Here is a 21,961-nt window from a genome sequence, read left to right as displayed (position 1 = left end):
ACGGACCCTACGCCGTAGCCTGACGTGCACCTCTCGAAAAATGTAACTACACGTTGCGGCGACGCAGACCGCAACAACTGTGATTGGTCCTCTCGACCGTAGCTTGGTAGTGTTACATTTCCCCCGACTCATTTCCTGGTTCTCCTTCGCCGTAAACAACATGAAATCAAGGAAATCAAGAAGAGGGTTAACTTTTCCTGCTCCGGATTTCCCAACGTGGTCAGAAAAAAAAAAACTTTGGATTTTTATTGGAAAATGCATTAAAATGTAAATGAACGGTCTTAAAAAAACAAATTGTCATTTGGCAAGCGACCATGGCATAAAGGGGCTAATGGCCTTTGAGGTGTCCGTTATAAGGTATTGTATCTCCCTTTGGTCCATTAATTCCTGCTAATGGACACCTCGTTGGGCATTAACCCTTACATGTTAACCTTAAGCTGTCGGCAATTATCTATTTGTTGGGATGGGTGTGGATAAGATAGCATACTGTGTACAAAGGCTAGTTAGAGGGTGTGATTGTAGATACTGTAGAAACGTCAGGCCGACTAGTTTAGTAGTTAGTAGACGGTTTATTGGTTCCATTTTCTACCTACTTTACAACTGTACACACGGCGGGTGTGTTTTATTTTGAAAGGGGTAACCAGGGGTTACTGGAGGAGAGACCGATTGGTTAAAGGTTATCCAACTCTTTTACCCATTTCAGATTACAGTTCTAGCTCGTTCTTGGAAAATCACATGAATGCAATGGACTCTAAACAACATTAAAACACACACACAGACACACACACACATAGATACACATTTTTATATTTTATTTTAAAACATTTTTTTACAGTCAGAATGTGCAATAAAAATCTCCCCACAACATATCTATATAGATATAGTTTTAATGGTGGGGGAAGAATTGATACAGCATATTATCACAACATTTTTCATGGCAATACTGTATCGACACACGTACTCAGAGTATCCATCTTTTATTATATAAATTGTACATGTACATTCTTGGTACTAGAATAATAAAATAATTTGCTTTTTCAGTCAACTAGATTGACTAGAATGAAATTGAAGTGAGATGAACAAACTTTTTAGATAAAAACAGATGTTGACAGAAATCATTTTATAGTAGGGAAAAAAGTAATAATCAAACAAAATCTTGCAGAATATAGCAGAATTTAAAATTGCATAATATTGTGACATAAGTGTCGTGGTAATAGATATACAGTTTCTGACTACTTGGATCCTGTAGTTTTTAATCAAAATCTCCAGTGTGTATGTTAACAAAAATGTGGTGACTTTTTTTTCTGTCTTTGGTTTATGAAAATGTTTTGAATGCCTAATATCAATCTCTCACTTTGGGTTGTTTAGGAGGTGGTTTCATGTATTTCATGTGTGAAATCAGCATTTTCAACCATTAGTTATGGTTGGATAGGGATGGAACCATGCATTGTGAGTCGGTTAAAAATCGATATAAACGTGTAAAGATTACAACCGCTTGAGATAAAAAATGAATGGGGATGCAGTAGCGCGTAATCTACTTTAGATTTCACTTGTTGGACTTCAGACGTCACTGTGTTCTCAGTTTATTTATCTGAAGAGAATTGAATGGTGAGTTAAATGTTTGGTTACATCTCTAGTGTTGGACCCTCTGCCTGAGCCTCTGAGTGTTTGCCTCTGTTCCAGGGAGTGTATCGGTGTGGTGAATCCCACTCCGTTCTTCCAGAGCTGTGTGTATGACATGTGCCAGTTCCAAGGCCAGCAGCATGTGCTGTGTGACCAGCTCCAGGCCTACACCGACGCCTGCCAGAGCGCCGGAGCCAAAGTCCACCCGTGGAGGACTCCAAGCTTCTGTCGTAAGTCTTGAGCATTTTGATTTCACAAACTTCCTTTTTCTTCCAAAGACATTCACTGTCTGTTCTATCATGTGAAGGCCTGATTGCATGGGTAGAATCTGTCTCAAATGCAAATCTTCCTTCAAAAACAATCCAAAGCACACAGTACAACAAATTCAAATGCCTTTATTTGACATGGCAGTATGCAGTTAAAATGTTCACTGAACTGAAATAGTTGTTCTTCAGGTTCATTGTCAGCAGTAGTCTGCTCACATATATAGTGTTCCACTAATGAATGGGAGTGTGGCTCTCTATCAGTGTGTAAGCCTATAGGTCAAAAGCAAGGAAGTGATACATCATCATAGAAGGGGGTTGTGGCTAGAGAGAATACAGCTACGACCAGAAGTTACGCAGAATCTAATCTTAATACTTTCACCCAGGAAACATGTGTTTGTTCCTCACGAGTGTTTAATCCAAACCATGAACTTTTTCTTGAACTGGTCGTTTTGATGTCTAAAAGTCACTTTCTTGCCGTGGTTGGGAAGGTAGGAAGTGGAACAGGGGTTACCCATCAATAGTTCCATATATTAAAGGTCCCATGACATGGTGCTCTTTGGATGCTTTTATATAGACCTTAGTGGTCCCCTAATACTGTATCTGAAGTCTCTTTTATATAGACCTTAGTGGTCCCCTAATACTGTATCTGAAGTCTCTTTTATATAGACCTTAGTGGTCCCCTAATACTGTATCTGAAGTCTCTTTTATATAGACCTTAGTGGTCCCCTAATACTGTATCTGAAGTCTCTTTTATATAGAACTTAGTTGTCCCCTAATACTGTATCTGAAGTCTCTTTTATATAGACCTTAGTGGTCCCCTAATACTGTATCTGAAGTCTCTTTTATATAGACCTTAGTGGTCCCCTAATACTGTATCTGAAGTCTCTTTTATATAGACCTTAGTGGTCCCCTAATACTGTATCTGAAGTCTCTTTTATATAGACCTTAGTGGTCCCCTAATACTGTATCTGAAGTATCTTTTATATAGAACTTAGTTGTCCCCTAATACTGTATCTGAAGTCTCTTTTATATAGAACTTAGTTGTCCCCTAATACTGTATCTGAAGTCTCTTTTATATAGACCTTAGTGGTCCCCTAATACTGTATCTGAAGTCTCTTTTATATAGACCTTAGTGGTCCCCTAATACTGTATCTGAAGTCTCTTTTATATAGACCTTAGTGGTCCCCTAATACTGTATCTGAAGTCTCTTTTATATAGACCTTAGTGGTCCCCTAATACTGTATCTGAAGTCTCTTTTATATAGACCTTAGTGGTCCCCTAATACTGTATCTGAAGTATCTTTTATATAGAACTTAGTTGTCCCCTAATACTGTATCTGAAGTCTCTTTGATATAGAACTTAGTTGTCCCCTATACTGTATCTGAAGTCTCTTTCCTGAAATTCAGCCTTGGTGCAGAATGACAGCCACTAGAGCCAGTCCCAAGGTGGCGGGTGAGGGTGTGGCCTTGACCAACTGCCACTTTGCTCGTTTGAAAGTCATGACGTCTCTCTCTCATGGGTGGGCCAAATCCTCTGGGCGGGCAAAGCAGAGAAAGGGGAGGTAACCTTACTCCTTATGACCTCATAGGGCTCGGTTTACACCTATTACCATTTCTAGCCACTGGGGGACCATAGGCAGGCTGGGGGAACTCATATTAATGTTAAAAAACCTCATAAAGTAAAATTTTCGTGCCGTGGGACCTTTTAAAATACAGTTATTTGACACTATTGCTGTAGTTAAATTTCAGGGATCATTGTCGACTTATTTTTTCTTCAATAACAGACAAAAAAAAAATCTACTGTATTTGATTTTTAGCAACTTAAGAGGTGTGGCTACAAGGAAACTATTAATCATCTTTTCATCCTTATCTTAATCCTTCTGTCCCTCCTTTAACATATCCCTGTCGCTATCCTACCCTCCTTTGGTTCATCCTGCTACCCCTCCTCAATCCATTCATCCTACCCTCCTACCCTGCCTCTGTCCGTCATCTATCCCTCCCTCCATCTCTCCGTCCCTCTGTTCCTCCATGCAGCCCTGGCCTGTCCTCCCAACAGCTCCTACTCCCTGTGTGTGAGTTCGTGTCCGGAGACGTGTCTGGGTGTGTCCGGACCCCCCGGCTGCGAGGACCTGTGTGTGGAGGGCTGCGAGTGTAAGCCGGGCTTCATCCTCAGCAACGACAAGTGTGTGTCCCTGAAAGACTGCGGCTGCGTGGACCCCAGTGGATCCTATCACCCTGTGAGTGCTCCGAGTCACTGAAATCACATTCAATTAAATTTTATTTATAGTGTCCAATCGTAGCAGACTGTATCTCAGGACACTTTACACACAGAGTAGTTCTAGACCACACTCTATAATTTACAGCATTTCCTCTGAGCAGCAATTGCACGGCAGGCATTCCATAAGTATTGATACATTCCTGGTATTTATTTTTTAAGTATGAATGTTTCAAGCACATACTCAACAATATTGTTGTAGCGTCTTATGTAATGTATCTGATCTGAACAATGACGTGTTTGTGGAGGCTTAATGTAATTAAATTGTATTGTGTGTGTGTGTGTGTGTGTGTGTGTGTGTGTGTGTGTGTGTGTCAGGTGGATGATAACTGGTACCTGGAGGGTTGTGAGCAGAAGTGTGTGTGTCACAGCGGAGGTTTGATCCAGTGTCACAACAGCAGCTGTAAGCCGACCACTGAGAGCTGCCAGCTCCACGACGGAGAATATGAATGTCGTCCTCTGGGTATGTAACACAAACACACACCAATGCCAACCCGTGCCCCCCTTCAAGCCCCGCCTCTGGTAATGAGTAGCTGTCAAGCAGCAACCTCTGGCTCTGAAAAGTGAAGTCAATGTGGAAATGCCTTAATCCTGCATTCTTTCTAACAACTCCAGGACCAACTACACCTAAACCTACAACTCCAGGACCAACTACACCTAAACCTACAACTCCAGGACCAACCACAGCCAAGCCACCAAGTATGACATGTCTTTATCAAAGTTTCGGTTTTGAGTTTTACACTAATACTTCATTTAATTCTTTCTTTGTTTGTTTGTTTCTTTCTTTCTTTCTTTCTTTCTTTCTTTCTTTCATACATCGGTTTCCCCCATTTGTATTTAACCACCTTGTTTCCTCTGTGCTGTACAGAACCATGCCCTCCTGATGCAGATTATATAGAATGTGGCCCAGCTTGTATCCCCACCTGTATGGAACCCTCCACCAACTGTTCTGGCTCCTGTATCAGTGGCTGCTTCTGCAGACCAGGGTTTGTCTTCAAAGGACGGCACTGTGTGCCATTGGAGAAATGTGGCTGTCTGGACGGCCAGAATAACTATTATGAGGTCAGATATACCCATATGCATACGTTCCTGTTAAGGCAAAATATATAATTGTTAGACAGTAAATGAGAAAAAGATTGTTCTATATACTTCTTTTGACACACAATGCACCCTGCGATTATTGATGGTTTGTTCAATTGTGTTTTAGCCAGGCGAGATCATATTTGGAGATGGCTGCTCAACGCTGTGTCGCTGTGCAGGGAACTACTCTTTGGAATGTGTCGATAACTCCTGTGACCCTACTGAAGAGTGCCGCAAGGTCAATGGTGTTTCAGGCTGCTATCCTAAAGGTAATGTCTGGTAGACGTCTAACTTCAGATCGACCATCTGAAATAATCTAATTTGGTCCCAAATGACCTGTTGTTACTATCTGCTGTATTCTAAAGCCTGGTCTTTTGTTACAATTTTAATATTTAAATCACTGAAACATACTAGTAACATAACAACTGCTAAAGTACAGTTTCTCATACCTCAGGTACCTCCACATGCGTAGCGACTAGTGATCCCCACTACACCACTTTTGACAAACGCAACTACAACTTCATGGGCAACTGCAGCTACTTGATGTCTGGACCCTGTAATACAACAACTCTGCCATTCTTTGAGGTCCATGCCGACAATGAAAATCGCTTTAACACGCCCACCATCTCCTATGTGAAGGCCGTACATGTATATGTGCGCATGTTGAAGATCTCCATCCTCAAAGGTGGCACTGTGCAGGTAAGAAATGAGGGGAGGAACAAACACAGATTTTTAACAGATAGGATGGCAGCGTGACATATTTACAAGAGAAGCTGTCCTGACTCCTACCTTGAAAAACGCCCACATAGGTCATTTGCAGCAACAATTACGACCTATATTTATGTTTATAGAGATGGCGGCCTCTAGTGGCCTAGTAGTTATTATGGGAGGCTCGGCAGCAACGCAGGAAGTTATTGTTGTTATTTTCATTGTTATTTCAACATGTAAGATTGTATACATAGACAGTTTTTAAAGTTTCTATTTCCTTGATAATCACCCGTTATGTTATTTGCAACTACTTTCCCCACACAGGTGAATGGGACCAATGTAAACGTGCCAGTGTCTCCGGCCCCTGGTGTCTCTGTGTTCAAGTCAGGAAAGTTCTACACTGTATCCATGGACTTTGGTGTGACTGTTCGTTACGATGGAAACCATTTCATGGACATCAAAGTGATCAAAGAGTGAGTTAGGACTGAGGAGTTGCTGTGTCTTTACATTCTTACCCCGACCCCCACACAGAATCCCATTTCCAATGGAAGTTTGGAAATATTGCTGACAATAAAGTTCAATTCCCACTGCGATACATCAACCAATGTGTCCCTGAGCAAGACACTTAACCCCTAGTTGCTCCAGAGGCGTGTGACCTCTGACATAAATAGCAATTGTATGTCGCTTTGGATAAAAGCCTCTGTTAAATGACATGTAATGTAATAAGCTCAGATAATCAGTAAAAACACTAGTACTTTGTTGGTCACAAACTCTTGGACATGGTGGAGGAGTAGAGAGATGTAGCTCTATCTGACTTGTTATTCTCACTTCCACAAATCACTAACATGTAGATCATTTCTTGTAATCTGCAGCTATGAGAACCAGCTGTGTGGCCTGTGTGGAGATTACGATGGAGATGCCAAAGATGACTTCCGTAAACCAGATGGATCGTTGACCGACAATGCCAATGACTTTGGACACAGCTGGAACACCGATTCAGAGTGAGTAGCATACAAACATAATTCCTACAAACAAGACATATATACAGACTGTTTATAAAAGTATTATTTTTTGGGTTTATTTGTTGCATAATGTCTTTTTATTAATTTAATATTGAATATGTTGGGACTCCATACTAAATAAAACACTGTAGGTACAGTTACCCCTTTATTATAATTACTAGGGACAAAAACTAACTAACCAACACACAGAGAGCTCCTCTAACAGAGTGTCTGTGCTGGCAGGTGTAATAAGAAACCCAACACCACCATCCCTGAGTGTGATGGAGAGCAAGAACTGTATGAGAGCTCTGGATACTGTGGCATCCTGCTGGACAAAAAGGGTCCCTTCGCTGTGTGCCACCCCAAAGTCAACCCAAATGTAAGTACACACACACACACACACACACACACACGCACACGCACACGCACACAGACACACTCACACTCACACTCACACACTCACTCCACCACATCCACGGTCATGTGGATAATAAAAGATTGATTTCGGGATTTTATTGTTCAATATCAGATCATAATTGGAGAATAGAATATACAGCCCTACTTTTAGCGTACCTACATGTAATAAAATACAAGCACGGGGGAGACGGAAATTAGAATTTGTGGTTGAAAACAAAGAGACAGAATGAAGCATTGTAACTCAACAAACCTTATGTGTGTCTTCAGAATTACTTCAAGGACTGTGTCTTTGACCTGTGTGCGCTGGATGGAGCCAAGCCCGTTCTGTGTGAAGCCATAGAAGCCTACGTCAACGAATGCCAGGACCGCGGGGTGAACATCGGACCCTGGAGGAATAGCACCTTCTGCCGTGAGTGTTAACGGGAGAAATGACATGTGGATAGATATAGTAGATATAAGTAGAATGATGTGGTTGTGTGGTGCTAATAGGAGCATTTCACAGCTGAGGCAAATTATCACTATTTTAATTGTCATATAGGCTACATTTATGGTGTTTTTGTACCTTATGTATTTTGGCATCATATTTTGGTTTGTTATTTGCCTATAACTTACACATTAAGCCTGCTGCCTATATTTCAAATCTTGATACTACACTTGATATAAAAACAGGCCCTGGTTTCAGCATATGCTTCTTTGCCCAGCACTATCACTGACTTCAGCCTCCCATGCTCCCCCCTAGCTCTGGACTGCGGCCCAAACAGCCACTATGAGCCCTGTGCAGACCCCTGTCAGGAGACGTGTACTGGGAAACCTCCCTCCTGCAGTGGGCCCTGCTCTGAAAGCTGTGTGTGTGATCCTGGCTACGTCCTGAGTGCCGGCAAGTGTGTCAGAAAGAGTTCTTGTGGCTGCAACTACAACGGCCAGTATTATGAGGTACGGTGAAGTTGGTTTGAAAGAAGAAATTTCTACATTTTGAGGATATTACGGCCTTTGATATGAACTTCATCCTGCTAACACAATTACGTGTGTGTGTGTGTGTGTGTGCGTGCGTGTGTGTCAGCCTGGAGACGAGTTTTATCAGGCGGACTGTATGTTGAAGTGTAAGTGCGATGCTCCCTTCGTTACCTGTGTGGCCTCTGAATGTCCCCCAATGCACGAGTGTAAACACCAGGATGGAGAGCTGGGCTGCTATCCCACCAGTAAGTCTACACCCACCACACTACTACACGACGTAACTGAACTGGATATATGAATTATACGGTACTTGGCATCTCACTGCTACAGTTTAGCAGAAGATGTTGTCTGGACCCAAATTCATGAATTAAAAGCTGAATGCAAATACATTGTGGGAGGTATCACTGGTAAGGCTTTAGATTACAGCAGGTCATTCTTTGTACTAACAGTGTGCCAGACTGCCTGTACAGTAACCATACATGCATGTACTGTAGGTACAACTGAACAAGGTGTGATGTCAGGGAATAAGCGCTTAAGAATGTGGGAAACTAATACTGTTGATATATAAGTACTAGGTACCTATTCTAATATTACTTGGTACAGTATGATGATAACAAGGCTCAAAGTTTGGAGGAAGATAAGCAACCTCAAGCATCTAATTTCCAATTATCCAATAATCCAAATTTACACTGGTTGCAAAAAGATGTCAAATTTTACAGAAGTCTATGAGAAAACGACCCTACTTCTCACTTGGTTTATTAACTTAGTATAATCATTCCTAATGAGTTTATGTTCCCAATTGCTAGTTTCAAGATTTCTTCAATACTGCATGATGTTTATTTTGTAAATTATGGTCCCATATAGAGTCAAATAGACTCTAAAGCAGGACAGGGGATGATTTTTTTTTATTTTTTTTATTTTTTTAAGATTATTTTGTGGGGCATTTTCGGCCTTTATTTTTAAAAGGGCAGCTGAAGACATGAAAGGGGAGAGAGAAGTGGGAATGACATGCAGCAAAGGGCCGCAGGTCGGAATCGAACCATGGCCCGCTGCGTCGAGGAGTAAACCTCTATATATGGGCGCCCGCCCCCAACCAATTGACCAACTGAGCTATCCGGGCAGCAAAATTACGAATCCCAGGATAGCCGATTGGTCAGGGGATAGGACCTGAACAAATCAGGTTACGTTACCTTGTGTAAGCATGGATGCCTAGCCAATAGTAGCTATTGAAGGGCAGGTCTTGGCGTGGCCATAGTGCGAAAAAAAAAAATATTGCATCCGGGCAGGGGATGATTAAGGGGTGTGGCTAACGTTACCTTGTGATTGAGTGACAAGTCACTCACTACCACGGTGTTGTGGCTTGTGTCCATGTTTTCGTCGTAGAACTTCACTTCTTCGCCTCCAATGTCTCGTTCAGCGTTCGGTTAATATTATACAGTCTATGGTTGTACTAAAAGACACTAAGGAGTCGGCATTTCATTCTGAATTACACATTGCACCTTGCTAATTAAGCTAGCTAGCGCAAGCGTTAGCTTGTCCTAGCTCTGTAAGGCTGAAACATGATACTCGGTTGAATGAGTATCATGTTAACTCAACAATGGGTTAATGAAAGGTGTGACATTTGGGTACGTCATTACAACAAATATTGTGTTGGTACCAGAATAGAACTACAACTCCCAAATGTTATTCAATGTTGCAAAAAACATAAATTGTGACTGGAGTAACTGCAGCTGTGTTGTAGCTACTCTGACGTTGACTGTGTGTGTGTGTGTGTGTGTGTGTGTGTGTGTGTGTGTGTGTGTGTGTGTGTGTGTGTGTGTGTGTGTGTGTGTGTGTGTGTGTGTGTGTGTGTGTGTGTGTGTGTGTGTGTGTGTGTGTGTGTGTGTGTGTGTGTGACCCTGTCCCTCAGGCTCTCAGGACTGTGTGGTGTCTGGAGATCCTCACTACAACACGTTTGACAAAAAGTTCTACAGCTTCATGGGAACATGTACCTACACCCTGGCCAGAACCTGCAAGAACACCACAGGTAGGTGTCTTTTATTTCCATTGCACCTGAACACAATGTTTTCATGTCATGGTCTAAAAATTGGTGCAAAATTCTCAACCTGCCACAGCTCTTTATGGTTTATGGTCTATGTGGGTGTCTTAATGTGATGTGTTTTGTGTTACATTTTTTATGTGTTCTGTATGTGGTGTTGTGCTATGGAAAGAAGATGGACAATAAAGGCTATCTATCTATCTATCTATCTATCTATCTATCTATCTATCTCTTGCACAAACAGTCTAATTGTGAGCACATTTAGATGACACATGCACAGATCCAGTGGTGGGAGAAGTATTCAGATAATCCTTTACTTGAGTAAAAGTAATATCACACGGTACAAAATACTCTAGTAATAGTCCTGCATTCAACATGTTACTTAAGTAAAAGTATGTAAGTATCATCAGGAAAATGTACTCAAAGTATTAAAAGTACTAAATGCTGAAAAGCCCTCCCATTTTAGAAGCTGGAAACAATTCAAACTGTTCTGTCAATCAACTAAGTGTTTAGTCTCTGCTAATCATTTCAGATGGACTTGTAGGCAGATATATTGTTGGGTAGTTTAATTTTATTTTATTAAACTATAAGTGTTTTATGTGCAAAAATCTAAATTTGTAAAGTAACTAAAGCTGTCAGATGAATGTAGTGGAGTAAAAAGTACAATATTTCTCTCTGAAATGTAGCGGAGTAGAAAGGAGAAAGTGGCATGAAAAGAAAAGACTCAAGTAAAGTACAAGTACCTCAAATGTGTACTTAAAGACAGTACTTCACAGATCTAATTTAAGTTGTCCTGTAAAATCTGATGTCTTACACCAGGAGGTGGCACTACAACTAAATGATAAATGAAAACAACCATAGTTGTCATTAGTCCAAGTCATATAAAGCCATATTTCCATGTTCTCATCCTTGCATGAGAATACAGAGCAGTTTTGACGGTGTCTCATATTATAATTCTTCATGAGATGTTGTATCTGAATAATGAACTTTAGCTAAAGATCACAAATCGAATCCTAATCGCAATATCTGGCAGAAAAATCTCAATTAGTTCAAAAGTCCAAATTGTTCAGCCCCACTGTTTAAGAAACGTAGTTACTGCACATAGCAGACAGTGACCTGTGTGTACCCTTGCTGTGCAGGTCCCTGGTTCTCAGTGGAGGGGAAGAATGAGGAGAGAGGAATGCCAGGGTTGTCCTACCTGAGAAAGCTCTACGTGACTGTGAATGGAATCACTGTGACCCTGATGAAGGCCAGGAGGACGCTGGTCAGTATCTCTGTCTCTGTATTTACAAGCTGTCAGTATCACTGAGGATGACTGGGCACAACATGGGTATTAGGGCTGGGACCATGTGCTTTTGTCCCGATTCTTTCACCATACATGGGTGTATTGCGATTTTCCTTCTTTGCGATTCTAGAAGTATCGCGATTCGATAGTATTGAGTATTGATTATATATTTTCTTTTCCTCCTTTAAGAAAAACTACAGTTGAATAATACAATTCTAGAGACCATAGATCAGGAGACATTTCTAAAAACTAGTTGTTTTCTAAGAAGAACGCACATCACGTCACTCAGTCAGTCTGACATTTATTTCATTCATAAAGAAGAACGTAACACATTTTCTTCTTTCGCTCTGTTACGATGTAGTTGCCATTGGCAATACCTAGAGCTGTAACAATTCCAAATTTTGCAGAACAACTGATTGATATCACTGTCATGTGACCAGCTAATGTACAGTAATAACACAGGTTCACAGCCTATGAAGTAAACCACGCCTCTTTATTATCATAAAAACATTTTTCTGTTCCCCCCTCCTTGTCATTTTTGTTGTTATGAATATGTACAGTATAGGGTCAAGTGCCAACAACAAATTGAAATAATAATAGAAATATATAGTCCAAACAATAATCACTTATATAATTACAAATTGGCAAATCTAAACATAATCAACAATTACCAGTCACACACCTTAAGACCTTAGCTAATGTTAGCAATTCATTGCGGTTAAACAAAGAAACGGTGATTATTTAATAATTGTTAAGGTCTATCGGTACCATATACAGGTGAATTATTGGTAAAAAATAAATACCTTAAAATATCTATTCTAGGGAAAAGAATCAATTTTAAAAATCGTTTTTTTTTATCAGGATACATAAAAAGTTTTATCCCCCGCCCTCACCCCTAAAGGGAATATACATGTGCCACGCACACACCTGCTGTCACTCCCATTAACAGTATATAATGGACCAATAGACCCCGTTGCTCTGGACGGAGACCAGTGAAGGCTATTAGAAGCACTTTTCCGGTGATGGCCAGCTTTACTGCGCAGCCTCCAACTGACAGAGACAACGTAAATGTGACGTGAGCAACGTGTCTGAAAGTTGTAAGTCTTCTGGTAGCTGTGCCAAGAGAAATCTCAATCATTCCCAATCTTACAGATACGGAGACTGTAGGTGTATGTAAGGAGATAACATGGGCACAGGCTAATTATTGCTAACTAACATGCTAGTTAACATTAGTAATTAAACCTAAACGCCTCATGTAGGTCGAAACTGCCTGCGAGCTTCTCCTGTACTATACGGTAATTCCTCTACCATGCGACAGTAAGTCACTTGGTTATGACACAATCGTTAGCTTATTTTTACAAAAACGTCTGCTACAGAGCTATAACGTGAGGTACAAGGTAATGAAGCCTTTTATACATTGTCGTGTTTCTTTAGAAATAAACAACGGACAAATAGAGTCTTCAAACATTTCTGATGTAAAGTTATTCGCAGTCAAGTGACGTAAAAAAAAAATGGTGGTCAGCGGAATGCTAACAGGAGGTGATGGCTAGTTAGCAACAAAATGGCGCCATAGATGGCTCGAGTTCTGAAGCGAAGCTTACCCCCTTGGTCACTCCCTCTCTCTATAGCGTAATCTTCAGGATGAGTGACATCACAAGCCTGTCTCTTGTTCTCTTCACCTTTTCTTATCTGTTTGTATGCCTTGTTCCTTGACCTTTATCTCTTTTATAATGCCATAATCCCAGAAATCTATCCACGCTCTTCCTCCTTATCGTCTCCTGTACTCATCTGTTTGATCTGTCCACACATCCTCAGTGTCTTTACTCCGTCATCTTATCTTATCTTATCTTATCTTGTGTGCTAGGTTTTTATTTATGTGTAGTCATATACTTTTGATTTGCGTTTTTTACACCTGTTACCATCTGCAAAGAGTGATTGATTAGTTGTCAACTATTAAATGAATCACCAACTATTTCACTATATTTATTAAATCTCTGATTCCACCTTGTTAAGTGTGAATATGTTCTAGTTTCTCCTCTGTGACAGTAAACTGAATATCTTTGAGTTGTGGACAAAACAAGACATTTGAGGACGTCTTCTGATTGACATTTTCTGGCATTTTATAAACCAAACAATGAAAATAATTGGTAGTTGCAGCCCTATATAATTATATTTATTAATTCATATACTACATATACAGTAAATCTACTACTTTCCTGTTTAAATTCAGTTTATTCAGTTTGCATTTACTGTACACCACAAATATAAATGATTGTCTTTATATTCTATGGTATATATTTTATCCTTATATTTTAACTTCTGCATTATTTTATTTTATTTTATAAACTGTAAATATGTAACACACGTGTGTGTGTATGTCAAAACTGGTACCTGTATCTTCTGTTGACCCTGGTTTTTTCTTCCTTCGCTCCGGCAGGTCAACGGACGGCGAGTGTCCCTCCCTCACTCCCCCTCCCCTCTCATCTCTCTCAGTCTGGCCGGCCAGTACATCACCCTGCAGACGCCCTTCGGCCTCCGGGTGCGCTGGGATGGAAACCATTACGCCCAGATCTCAGTTCCCAGGTTGGTAATGTAATAGTCTGGCATTGGCAGACCTTCCTTCACAGTGCTGCGGAGGAAGGTCTGGCTAGTCCACACAGCATGTGGACTAGGACAGAGCCCCGGTACCTCTGCAAAATATCCTCAGGAAGGACCTTGTTTTGGTGGAACACGTGTATGTTCAAAAGTTGTTTAAGTTCAACATAAAACTCAAAGATTGGACAGATAGTCTAGCTAGCTGTCTGGATTTACCCTGCAGAGATCTGAGGAGCTTTGTCAGTCCACATTTTTTTTGCTGAAACGATTAACTACTAAAAGAATTTAGACAGGAAATAGGAATCTGAATGAAAGAGGCCCTGAAAGAAAGAATGACACCGGCTCGGTGCAGCAAATAAGAGCCATAAACTGCAGTTGAGTCTCTGTGTATTTCGTAAAAACTGCCTAAGTAATCACCTCGGCATCTGTCCAATCTGTAGTTCAAACGTCATACAGATCTGCTATTTTTAACAAATCCTGCCAACATTCTTAATACTTTGCTTCTATCTCTCCCATTGATGGTGCCCTGATTAATAGTATCGGAGCATTCTGTCTCTGTTGTTTATAGAATTCCATTAAAGAGCCAGACACTATTTAAATCTTTTAAAGTATTCTTAAGACATTCCTCTCCATCTCCTAATCCCGTTTTCTCTTCCTCCCCGTCCCGGCAGCTCCTACCACGACCAGATGTGCGGCCTCTGCGGCGACTACGACGGGAACCCAAACAACGACTTCACCAAGCCAGATGGCACTCTGGGAGGCAACGTCAACGACTTCGGCAACAGCTGGCAGACAAAAGAAGACGAGGATGACTCGTGAGTTTTACGTGCATTCATTCAGTGCTGGAATCTGAGAATTTCCTTAAGCCTTCCCTGGAGATTCCCATAAAGCTCAAGCATGTGATTAAGGTACATGTGACTGGGCTCTATAACCTGAACATACTGTACATTCACTTACTTATAGTTTGGGAAATGACAATAACACAAATTATATGAGTTACGCAATGTATGGATTTATACTTATGCGCAATGGGACATTTTTAACACCAAAAAATATTTTTCGCAAGAATATTAATTATATTTTCTAGAGAAAGTATTATTATAAAATTAGGGCTGGGCAATATATTGATATTGTATCGATATTGTGATACTAGATTTAGTCTTAGATTTAATATGACGGAAGTGTTGTCCTGGTTTGAAAGGCTGCATTACAGTAAAGTGATGTCATTTCTGAATTTACCAGACTGTTCTAGCTGTTCTATTATTTGTCTTTACCCACTTAGTCATTATATCCACATTATTGATATACTACAAATCTCATTGTGTGAATATTTTGTGAAAGCAGCAATTTTCATCCCTACAATATTGTAGCGATATCGCCGTATTTATTTTATTTTTATTTTTTCATATTGCCCAGCCCTACAAAGAATTGAGTCTGCCATAACTCCTGAAGATAAGTGAAATGGAATGTGACCCTGGTGTTGTGTTTGCATTGTTCAGGTGTAGCCAAGGCACCGGGCCCAGCCCAGACTGTGACCCCAAACTGGAGGCTGAGGTGGTGAAGCCAGACAAATGTGGCAAACTCAAAGACCCTGCTGGACCCTTCAGGTAAGAAAGCAGCTTTTTCCCCTAATTATTGACCTGTTATAGCTGTTAAAAGGCCGATTTATGCTTATGCGGTAAATCCACGCCGTGGGTACGTATGTAGGTACGTACGTAGGTACATGGAGACACGGACCCTACACCGTAGCCTGACGTGCACCTCTCGACAAATGTAACTAAACGTCGTGGCAATGCAGACCGCAAATGTGATTGGTCCTCTTGACCTTAGCTTGGTAGTGTTACATTTCCCCCGACTCATTTCCTGGTTCTCCTTCTCCATAAACAACATGAAATCAAGGAGAGGGTTAACTTTTCCTGCTCCAGATTTCCCACTGTGGTCAGAAAGAACAGAGGAGACACTTTGTTTCTCTCACTATGACTCTAGAGTCGCTTTAAGTCACTCTCTCACGCGCTCTACCACACACTCCCCACACACACACACACACACACACACACACACACACACACACACACGCTGGCCCTATTGCTATGCTATGCTATTCTCTTAAAGCGATCGACACTCATACCAACTCACAAATATAAACTTCATGCCACTTAAGTAGGCTACGGAGAAAGCTTTTACAACCGTGAATCAGCCTTTAGACTGCTGGGAGTTGTACTGTTCAGAGGGACATGAGCTGAAGGTATCACCCTGCTGACATTCACATTTAAATTGAAAGATCTGCACAGCAGGGCAGTAGCTACCAGAGGGCAGAGGCTTTAATCTTTCTTTCCAACCACAGACCCTTTACAAGATATAATTTACCAGAGTGTATGTCCCATGTAATCATTTTGTTTACACTTCTATAAGCTAGTCATTTTAGTTATGTGAAAGAACAACACAAGAGACATGTATTAAATTTACAGTTTGCAGATTCTTAGAGTAATAGATTTGTTGGATAAGAAAGTAATGTGACTACTATTATACTGCTACTATTATAGATTTAAAAACTTTGAATCCTTTTGGAAAGAAAATACAAATATGTATTTTCCCATACAGTCAGAATCTACAATAAAAGCATTATAATCTCCCCACAACATATCCATATAGATATAGTTTTAATGGTGGGGGAACAATTGATACAATATTATCACATGGCAAAACTGTATCGATACACGTACGCAGAGTATCCATCGTTTATTACATAAATTTCACATGGGAATTTAACTTCTTGGTTAGTCTTGGTTAACTTCTTGGTAGTTGAGTTTGCAGCAATGAAACTGAAGTGAGATGAACAAATGGAGAAATGTTTCTTTTGGGGGACGTAATTTGAAGTAGAGAAAAAAGTAATAAAAAAAATCTTGCTGAATATGGCATGTTTAAAATGGCATAATATTGTGACATAAGTATCGTGGTTTTATATATATATATATATATATATATATATATATATATGTATGTGTATGTGTGTGTGTGTGTGTGTGTGTGTGTATATGTATGTGTGTATTTTCTGACTACTTGGATCCTGTAGTTTTTAATCTAAATAATCTCCAGTGTGTATGTTAACAAAAATGTGCTGACCACAGGTTTTTTTTTCTGTCCACCGCTGGCTTCAAACTTCATTTTGCCCGGAGACATGAACTCAAAAAAAAGTTAACGTACCGTAAACCGCCGCCGGGAGGCAGCTCGTGCGCACCGCCCATTGCAAGTCCACTGCGCTGGTGCATTAAATCCACATTGTCCAATGTCTACTCCTAAACACTTTTTTTTGGGGCCAGTATTCCGTATCTCCTGAGAGAGCTCCAGCCAGCGCGCAGCGAGGTCTGAAGGTGTACAGTCCGGGAAGCCAGCGATCCGGGCAGGCACTGGCCTCTCCCACATCATACTGTGGAGCTTCTCAAGTCCAAAAACGTTGTACAAAATTTTCAATTAGCCATCAATTTTCATAAAACGGCCCATATTTGAGCTCTGCATAGTTGATTTCTCGTATAAAAAAGTTTCAGAAGTGAATTTAGTAATGAAATATCACACGAACAATGTATAACATTTCTCTGCGCGACTTAGATAAACAAGACAAACTGATCCCAGATCAGTGGGCTATGTAAATGTTGGGGCGTGACAAAGATAGAAGGTAGAGCCAAATAAGGAGGAGTTTAGGAGTTGACGTCAACTTTTAGCTTGGTTGAGATTTGCCCGTTTTCAGAGGCAGTTTTAAAATGTGAGATTTGCAGAGGAAAGAGGTGTCAATGGGATTTTGAGGTACTATGTATGTCCTATTTACCCACCAAACTGTCTCTCTTTGAAATGGCTTTTAACACAAGCTGAGCTGTGACATTGTTAATATTGTTTGTAATCATGTTTACATGTGTTTTAATTATTATTATTATTTTGGGGATACTATGTATTTAATAGGCTTTTACTTTTTCTTCTTGGCTAATTAGTATGCTTTTTATGCTGTTACCGGTATTAGTATCTGTACAGCACTTTGGGGCAGGAATGACTGCTTGTAAATGTGCTTTATAAATAAACTTGACCTTGACCTTGACCTTGACATCTCTAGTGTTGGACCCTCTGCCTGAGCCTCTGAGTGTTTGCCTCTGTTCCAGGGAGTGTATCGGTGTGGTGAATCCCACTCCGTTCTTCCAGAGCTGTGTGTATGACATGTGCCAGTTCCAAGGCCAGCAGCATGTGCTGTGTGACCAGCTCCAGGCCTACACCGACGCCTGCCAGAGCGCCGGAGCCAAAGTCCACCCGTGGAGGACTCCAAGCTTCTGTCGTGAGTCTTGAGCATTTTGATTTCACAAACTTCCTTTTTCTTCCAAAGACATTCACTGTCTGTTCCATCATTTGAAGGCCTGATTGCATGGGTAGAATCTGTCTCAAATGCAACTCTTCCTTCAAAACAATCCAAAGCACACAGTACAACAAATTCAAATGCCTTTATTTGACATGGCAGTATGCAGTTAAAATGTTCACTGAACTGAAATAGTTGTTCTTCAGGTTCATTGTCAGCAGTAGTCTGCTCACATATATAGTGTTCCACTAATGAATGGGAGTGTGGCTCTCTATCAGTGTGTAAGCCTATAGGTCAAAAGCAAGGAAGTGATACATCATCATAGAAGGGGGTTGTGGCTAGAGAGAATACAGCTACGACCAGAAGTTACGCAGAATCTAATCTTAATACTTTCACCCAGGAAACATGTGTTTGTTCCTCACGAGTGTTTAATCCAAACCATGAACTTTTTCTGAAACTTAACTGGTCGTTTTGGTGTCTAAACGTCACTTTCTTTGCCGTGGCTGGGAAGGGAGGAAGTGGATCAGGGGTTACCCATCAATAGTTGTGTGTATATATATATATATATATATATATATCCTTACATCCTGCTACCCCTCCTCAATCCATTCATCCTTCCTTCCTACCCTGCCTCTGTCCGTCATCTATCCCTCCCTCCATCTCTCCGTCCCTCTGTTCCTCCATGCAGCCCTGGCCTGTCCTCCCAACAGCTCCTACTCCCTGTGTGTGAGTTCGTGTCCGGAGACGTGTCTGGGTGTGTCCGGACCCCCCGGCTGCGAGGACCTGTGTGTGGAGGGCTGCGAGTGTAAGCCGGGCTTCATCCTCAGCAACGACAAGTGTGTGTCCCTGAAAGACTGCGGCTGCGTGGACCCCAGTGGATCCTATCACCCTGTGAGTGCTCCGAGTCACTGAAATCACATTCAATTAAATTTTATTTATATTGTCCAATTGTAGCAGACTGTATCTCAGGACACTTTACACACAGAGTAGTTCTAGACCACGCTCTATAATTTACAGCATTTCCTCTGAGCACCAATTGCACTTATTGCAGCAGCGGCATGCATTCCATTCCATGTATTGATACATTCCTGGTATTTATTTTGTAAGTATGAATGTTTCAAGCACATACTCAACAATATTGTTGTAGCATCATATGTAATGTATCTCATCTGAACAATGACGTTTTTGTGGAGGCTTGATGTAATTAAATTGCGTGTGTGTGTGTGTGTCAGGTGGATGATAACTGGTACCTGGAGGGTTGTGAGCAGAAGTGTGTGTGTCACAGCGGAGGTTTGATCCAGTGTCACAACAGCAGCTGTAAGCCGACCACTGAGAGCTGCCAGCTCCACGACGGAGAATATGAATGTCGTCCTCTGGGTATGTAACACAAACACACAAATATTGGAGTCAAGCATTCCAAAAAACTTAAATAAACAGTGTCAGCTTGATGGATCATTTACAAAATGTCATAATGACACCATGTCAACATATACCAGTATGGCACAACCCAGACTTTCTACTTAAAACACATATCTCCAGCACATCTTCCATAATAACTTCCCTATCATCCTCCAAGAGAAAGATCCAATATGAGGAAGAACAATACTTATTTGAACAGTACTTTCAGTTATAATTCTAAAATCAAAAATATTCATTACATTTTACAACCTACAACCACCCTTAATAATTAAAGGAAATATAATTAAATAGTCAGTGCAAAGAAAAAATAAATAAAATAAAAGGTCTAATATAGGTCCCCACTAGCTCATTTTTAACCTAGCACTCGATTATGAAGATCAGTTTCTAAAGTCTAAAATATTTTGATACAAACTGACGATTTGTAACGATATACACTATCTTTGAGTCAAATAATGCAACTAGGAATTCAGATTGGGAGAAAATGGGGGGATTTCCAACAAATTCCATGGACCAGTACTATTGGTTTAGATTGGGTGTGAATTTTGGTTTGATTCGTCAGCCCCAACAGTTAAAGTTAAGCTAAACTCTTGCCTCTCTTGTTCAGGAAATGGTATGTGCTCAGTATGTGGCGATCCCCACTACACCACCTTTGACAAACACACCCACCATTATATGGGAGCGTGCTCCTACACCCTGTCCAAACCATGCAACGCCTCCTCCGGCATGCCCTACTTCACCGTGGACACCCAGAACGAGCACAGAGGGAGCAGTAAGAAGATTTCCTACGTCAAGGCCGTGGTGATCAATGTGAGCGGTGTGAAGGTCATCCTCTGCAAGGGTCGCACACTCCAGGTATGTTTCCTGATACACTAAAGCTGTAGATCTGCTCGCCACATTAGGGCTGCACGGTATGAGGAAAAGATGCGATAACTGTGTTAAATATCATGATAACGATATCATTTTCAATAAATAAACGTATTAGAATGTACTCAGTTCGGCGTTTCTGCTGCTTTCAGTATAAAATACAACAAATTGCTTGTTGAAACAAATGAAAGGATATCATTCCCAACATTCATTTAATTGAACATTGAATTGAACTCAAAAGGCACCACTAAAATATCGCAATGAGGATTAAAAACAATCTATTGTGCAGCCCTACTCCACATACAGCCACTGTCTGCCCAGCATCAGAACCAACATCTCTGCTGTATGTCCTCCAGGTCAATGGGACGGTGGTTGTTCCCCCCGTCACCTCCATCAGCGGACTAAAAATCTACCTGAGCGGCAAGTTTGTTGTCCTGGAGACATCCTTCGGCCTGAGGGTGCGTTTCGATGGCAACCACCATGCTGACGTCACCGTGCCGACCTCCTACAATGGCCTGCTCTGTGGCATGTGTGGTAAGAACCAGTTGTGACCCATTTCAAGTAGAGATGGTCCGATACCATTTTTTCCCTTCCTGATACCGATTTCGATACATGAACTTGCGTATCACCTGATACCGAGTACCGATCCCATACCAGTGTGTCATATATTTTTTTATGTTTTAACAACTGTATACTACTATCCCTGTATGGATGCGATAGGATTTCTATCTTTGTTGTACGGCCTGGCTCAGGTTAAACTTTTTGTGAAACATGAACAAACAAAAATTAAACGCCATAGAACTTTATTTAATTATCCAGTTTGACAGTTAGTCATAACAGAAAGAGAACATAAATAAACTACTTTGAATTAGATTTTCATCGGGTCTAAATTTCGTGGTATCGGATCGGTGCATATGCATACTTACCGATGCTTACCAATATTTTAGGCAGTATCAGAGGCTTTTCCGATACTGGTATCGGAACTTCTCTTATTTCAAGCTCTTCATACTATAATAAACATAATAAACATCATTCTCTACTGGGAGTCAATTTCACAACTGATTGCAGCCAGTCAGTAAGTTTGGTCTGTTCTTCTTAACA

At 40.9% G+C, this 21,961-nt stretch overlaps 1 protein-coding gene across 1 annotated transcript in view; it reads left to right on the top strand.

Annotated features, from left to right (window-relative positions):
- zanl (zonadhesin, like) overlaps positions 1–21,961 on the top strand; it is an 82,300-nt gene that overhangs the window by 41,889 nt on the left and 18,450 nt on the right. Inside the window, exons 56-78 of the mRNA XM_028563719.1 lie at positions 1,684–1,853; positions 3,923–4,125; positions 4,482–4,626; positions 4,779–4,862; positions 5,032–5,225; positions 5,371–5,512; positions 5,698–5,942; positions 6,276–6,424; positions 6,824–6,952; positions 7,196–7,331; positions 7,637–7,778; positions 8,109–8,302; positions 8,430–8,568; positions 10,233–10,349; positions 11,501–11,625; positions 14,084–14,229; positions 14,913–15,056; positions 15,741–15,848; positions 18,390–18,559; positions 19,266–19,468; positions 19,810–19,954; positions 20,601–20,848; positions 21,217–21,394. Of these exons, the coding sequence (XP_028419520.1) occupies positions 1,684–1,853; positions 3,923–4,125; positions 4,482–4,626; positions 4,779–4,862; positions 5,032–5,225; positions 5,371–5,512; positions 5,698–5,942; positions 6,276–6,424; positions 6,824–6,952; positions 7,196–7,331; positions 7,637–7,778; positions 8,109–8,302; positions 8,430–8,568; positions 10,233–10,349; positions 11,501–11,625; positions 14,084–14,229; positions 14,913–15,056; positions 15,741–15,848; positions 18,390–18,559; positions 19,266–19,468; positions 19,810–19,954; positions 20,601–20,848; positions 21,217–21,394 (3,656 nt within the window). The remainder of the gene's footprint in view (positions 1–1,683; positions 1,854–3,922; positions 4,126–4,481; positions 4,627–4,778; positions 4,863–5,031; positions 5,226–5,370; positions 5,513–5,697; positions 5,943–6,275; positions 6,425–6,823; positions 6,953–7,195; positions 7,332–7,636; positions 7,779–8,108; positions 8,303–8,429; positions 8,569–10,232; positions 10,350–11,500; positions 11,626–14,083; positions 14,230–14,912; positions 15,057–15,740; positions 15,849–18,389; positions 18,560–19,265; positions 19,469–19,809; positions 19,955–20,600; positions 20,849–21,216; positions 21,395–21,961) is intronic.

This window comes from Perca flavescens, chromosome 19 (genome assembly GCF_004354835.1).
Source record: "Perca flavescens isolate YP-PL-M2 chromosome 19, PFLA_1.0, whole genome shotgun sequence".
In the NCBI taxonomy this organism is placed as follows: domain Eukaryota; kingdom Metazoa; phylum Chordata; class Actinopteri; order Perciformes; family Percidae; genus Perca; species Perca flavescens.
This window is presented reverse-complemented; position numbering and strand designations above follow the sequence as displayed.